The sequence below is a fragment of the Nanorana parkeri genome, unplaced genomic scaffold, assembly GCF_000935625.1.
Source record: "Nanorana parkeri isolate BGI_ZX_2015 unplaced genomic scaffold, ASM93562v1 scaffold62, whole genome shotgun sequence".
In the NCBI taxonomy this organism is placed as follows: Eukaryota; Metazoa; Chordata; class Amphibia; order Anura; family Dicroglossidae; genus Nanorana; species Nanorana parkeri.
The window spans coordinates 2,350,714-2,355,144 of NW_017306330.1; the positions used below are offsets into that span (position 1 = coordinate 2,350,714).

General features: G+C 42.9%; 1 protein-coding gene across 1 annotated transcript in view; it reads right to left on the reverse strand.

Annotated features, from left to right (window-relative positions):
- The window catches only part of LOC108804494 (cytochrome P450 2D20-like), a 27,416-nt gene continuing 22,985 nt past the window's right edge, over window positions 1-4,431 (reverse strand). Inside the window, 1 exon segment of the mRNA XM_018576277.1 lies at window positions 1-181. Coding sequence (XP_018431779.1) covers window positions 3-181 — 179 coding nt within the window. The 3' untranslated portion in view covers window positions 1-2.

Below are 4,431 nucleotides of genomic sequence, written 5' to 3' on the forward strand. Positions count from 1 at the left end.
CATTATCGTATTTGCAGGCATATTTGGAAGGGGTGTGGGCTATAGTTGAACATAAATAAGGGATCATGGCGAGGGGGCGGCTGTTTATCCGGGATGAGAAATTCAAAACGCTGCAGCAGAGATACAAAGAAGATGAAGAGATCCATTCTTGCCAGTTGCTCCCCCACACATATGCGACGGCCTAGAAAACAAGAAGAGGAAATGTTTAAAATTGAAGCCTTAGCCATCATAAGGATTAAAGGTGTACATCAAACAACAACATTTTGTATTTAAACTGACTCAAGGGACATCACAGCATCATGTGACGAGAGGGGGCAGTTAGCAAAATATACCTGCAGCCAACCTACACCCAATGCACAAGGTCATGTATGGCTGCCCAATGCAACTATTCAGAAATCTTATTTATGGTAAACTGGCTCATTAAATGAGCTCTACTCACTGTTTTATGTCTCCAGAGTTCCTCGACCAGACAAGTACTGGAGATTCTGGATTTTGTATGACTGTTTTTTTAAAAGAAGAATTCCTCTCAAAAGTGTTCTTAACCCTTGCAGTGGGGCTTCCACCCCACTGCAAGGGTTAAGTGCTCATTTCTCACCTGAACCTAGGAGCCGTTTGCCTGCCTCTTTGGCCCCTGAAACCTCTCCTCCTATGCTGCAGCATTGTAATGTTCCTCGAAATTCTCACGTCTATACATTGTGGGGAATTTATCAAAGCAATTGCGACAGTTTTAGTGTCTTAGATAATTTTTTTTATGTGCAAATCTGTCTTTTAACATTTGCCCCTGTTTTCACCTGAGCTTGCACTACGTTTCCAATTGCACGTGCTTTGACCAGAGCTTGCACTACTTTTTCAAATTGCATGTTTTTGCACCTGTTTTCAACTGCACGTCTTTTGTACGTGTTTTTATCTGCACTTGTTGTGGGCTGTATAAAACTGGAGCATCACCTAAGAAAACCAATCGCACCTTAAGCATCCCCATGACCACTTCAAGAAGTGACAGTTAAGCTTTTTGCCTGAAGTTACGAGTCTCCTTTCCTGGAGTCTATTTAACCTTATTCATCAACATTACACTAGCAACATAAATCTGGCACAAAGTGCATCAAATATATTCCGTGCAAGTTCAAACACTCGCAATTGATATGATAAATCCCCCCCATTGTGTATAGAACATGCTGGTTTACGGGACCTTAGACCGCTCCAGTGGAGGGGGAGAGAGACTGGAAGGACCGGTCTAAGAACAAGTCAGCTCAGAGGATCAGGCGAGTATAACTTTTTTTTTTAGCCACTAGACAAAAACGAGCACTTAACCCTTGCAGTACGTGTGTAGTCCCCCTGCAAGATTTAAGAAGAGTTGTTATATATAAAAGGCACCTAAAAGTAATTTCACTTTTTAGATGATGATGATGGAAAGTTAATCCAACTGACAGTTCCTTGTATCTATTGGGAACTCCATTGGTTAGAATGCTACACTAGAGTTCCTGTGTATGTACCTCTGCTGTGGCCATTATGAGGGGCTCCCTCTTTAGCTGTTGGATTTTTTTCTTTCATATTATGGAGAATGCTGCAGGAGGAGCTAGAGCATACAAAGGTGGACAGAAATAACCTCCAAGGTCAGGGATGGGCAAGTCCCTCCAACTGTTGGGGAACTACAAATCCCATTAGGCACTGAACAGTTACAGGCATGACTCCCACAGGCATAGGCATGTTGGGGTTTGTAGTTAAAGCACAGCTGGAGGGCCAGAGTTGCCCTCCATTGTCCTAGGTGGACAGGCACCTGGGAGTTTTGGAGTATCTAACAAAACATACAGTATAATCCCTATAAACCCAAGGATGATGCAGTCAACATGCTCCATCTATTACTATCTGTAAAAATTAAGTCAAGGCGACTGGACTTGCTGTATTTTTCTTGAAGACATTTCACTGGACATCCGGCCAGCTTTCTCAATTCAGGATGACTTGTACAAAAAATTATCTGGGAATAAATATGGTGAAAGTCACTCCAATCCACATAATCTGTTAGTCACAACCAAAACAATTATGCAACTATAATCAACACATGGTTGTGACTAACAGATTATGTGGATGACCTGGATGAATGAGAACCTTCACAGTCCATCTATTACTGAAGAAATACTTTCAGGTGGACTTACCTTTTAAAGCTGACCTCCAGGAAGAATGAAAAAAGGCACACAATAATATATATAGCACCCTGAATATGACTTGGTATCAGCCTTTTGCAGGGTACTGTACAGGAAAAGCATGGCAAAGAGACAAAGGGGTGTTCCACAGTACTAGGATTATGCTGACAGAAGGAGAGAGGAGCACAATGAGAGAGATGAGCTCATCAATGTGCTACTTCTCCTTTCACTGCTCAATCACTGGTTGGGGGGAAACTTTGTGAAAGTGCAACTAAAGCAAAGAAAACTAGTAGTAGTTAGTCATATTCAACTGAACTTGTTCTGTAATGTTGAAGATTTTTGGTAGCTTACTCGAGTCATTTCGTCAGTCTCAGGTCAGAAAAATTCCCCAGCATTTACATTAATACAGGCAGCACAGACACGTTACCCCAATCACCACGGAAAAGCAGATTCTGATGAAGTGGCTTTATTGAGCTACAAAACATCTTAACATTTACAGTAGGGATGTCCCGATACCACTTTAAGACCAAGTACTTCCCCTCATGTACTTACTAATACCAATTACTGATACTTTTTCTTAAAGGGACAGGTGACATTAAAAAAAAACAATACAGACTAATGATTTACGGCCAATTTCTTTATGATTATGAAGAACTTTAATTTAAGACTGTTTTAGAACAATAAAAAACATTTGTATTTGCTTTCACACAGCTGTCGTGAAACTACAAATCGGATCATGCATTTGCCTCTGGGATCATTTAACCTATTCATGTTAGCAGGGGAGAATTGTAACTCTATTGCTGCAGTGTACTGGAAGTGTGTGCTATGGATCATTTCACCGGGTACACACTTCCAGTACCCTGCAGAAATAAAGTTACAAAGGGATTAGAGGAAGCTATTGTTCTGATTCTGGAAGTCCTCTGCTGCTCCTCTTCCAGCCGCTATGTCAGTTGTAAAATGGCAGCACCAAGTCTGTTTTGAGATCATCTCTTGAACCCTGCCTCAGCATATGTAAATGAAGAAAACTGTGACTGTGTGTAGGACTGCTGCTCACAATCACAGCCTCAGTGCTACTTGCTTACAAATACTGAGAATGGTTTTAGAAGCAGTCCTGCTGCACACAACCTCGTTGCTGTCATTTGTCAGTGACCTAGTGGCAGAAAGACATTGATTTTAATACAAACAGACTCCCCCTCTTGGAGCATGTTTCTTGTTAAATCCATATCTAGGGTGTAACATGAAGCAGTCACATTACCTGCTTGTTTGTGTCCAAGGATGAAAACAAAAGTTGTACTCACCCGATCCTTGCAACCGGCTTGCTGTTAGACCAGTCTTTCCAGCGGCTCTCCCCCTCTGTTGCATCGGTCTAGGAATCCTCAAATCATCAAGTGTACTGGATGTGAGAATGCTAGGGGACATGCCACTACTGCAGCGGGGAAAGACAGAGATCGGAGGGATCTCTGCCGTCTCAGGGATTCAGCAAAGTATACATTTTTACTTTACTTCAGTCCTAGACACAAATGAGCAGTCAACCCTTGCTTTTCCGGGGTAGCCCCATACAAGGGTTAATATTTTTGCCTGGAATTCTACTTTAAATGCTGCACAAGAATGTAATACCATAAGGAAGCATATTTGTTTGCAAAAGCACATGAACACATTTATGAAATCTACTAAAAGAATAAAGGGCCTTGCTTAATGTTGCAGGACTGACTGTACTACTCTGTCTGTAGTATGCAATAAAAAGATTAGGTTGCAGGACAACACAGCCATTATGTCTTTCACACACTTTACACAAGTGACTTTGCCCCCTCTAGCTATTCATACATCTGATTTTATTTCCTAATCTGTCCTGGTTCATGGAGCACTACCTCCACCCTGCTCTGCACAGTTACAAATCTATATCCTGTGGATGGGGAGATGCAGACACACAGAGGTGCACGGACAGTCACCTCCTGGCCACCTCCCTCCTCACAGGAGCGCTCTCCTCTGCCCGGCTTCTTGTCATCTTCGCTCTCGTGTTCTGGAGTCATGCTGCCACCAGGACCGGATTTACCCTGCCTGCCTCCCCAAGGCCAGTTCCCCTGGGGAGAAGTCGGGGTCCTCAAGGACCAGGGTCATGGGTGAGGGCGTCGGCGACAGTTTGGATGTTCTTATAAATTTTACGCAACAAGAACAGAAAAACAGGTACAGCACTGCATTTAGCCAGGAGATATTCCCTCGGGCCACCTGTAAAGTTTACCTATGTGTGTGCACCTTTGTATTCCTCGGCAATAGGAAGAAAGAGGACAGGGGC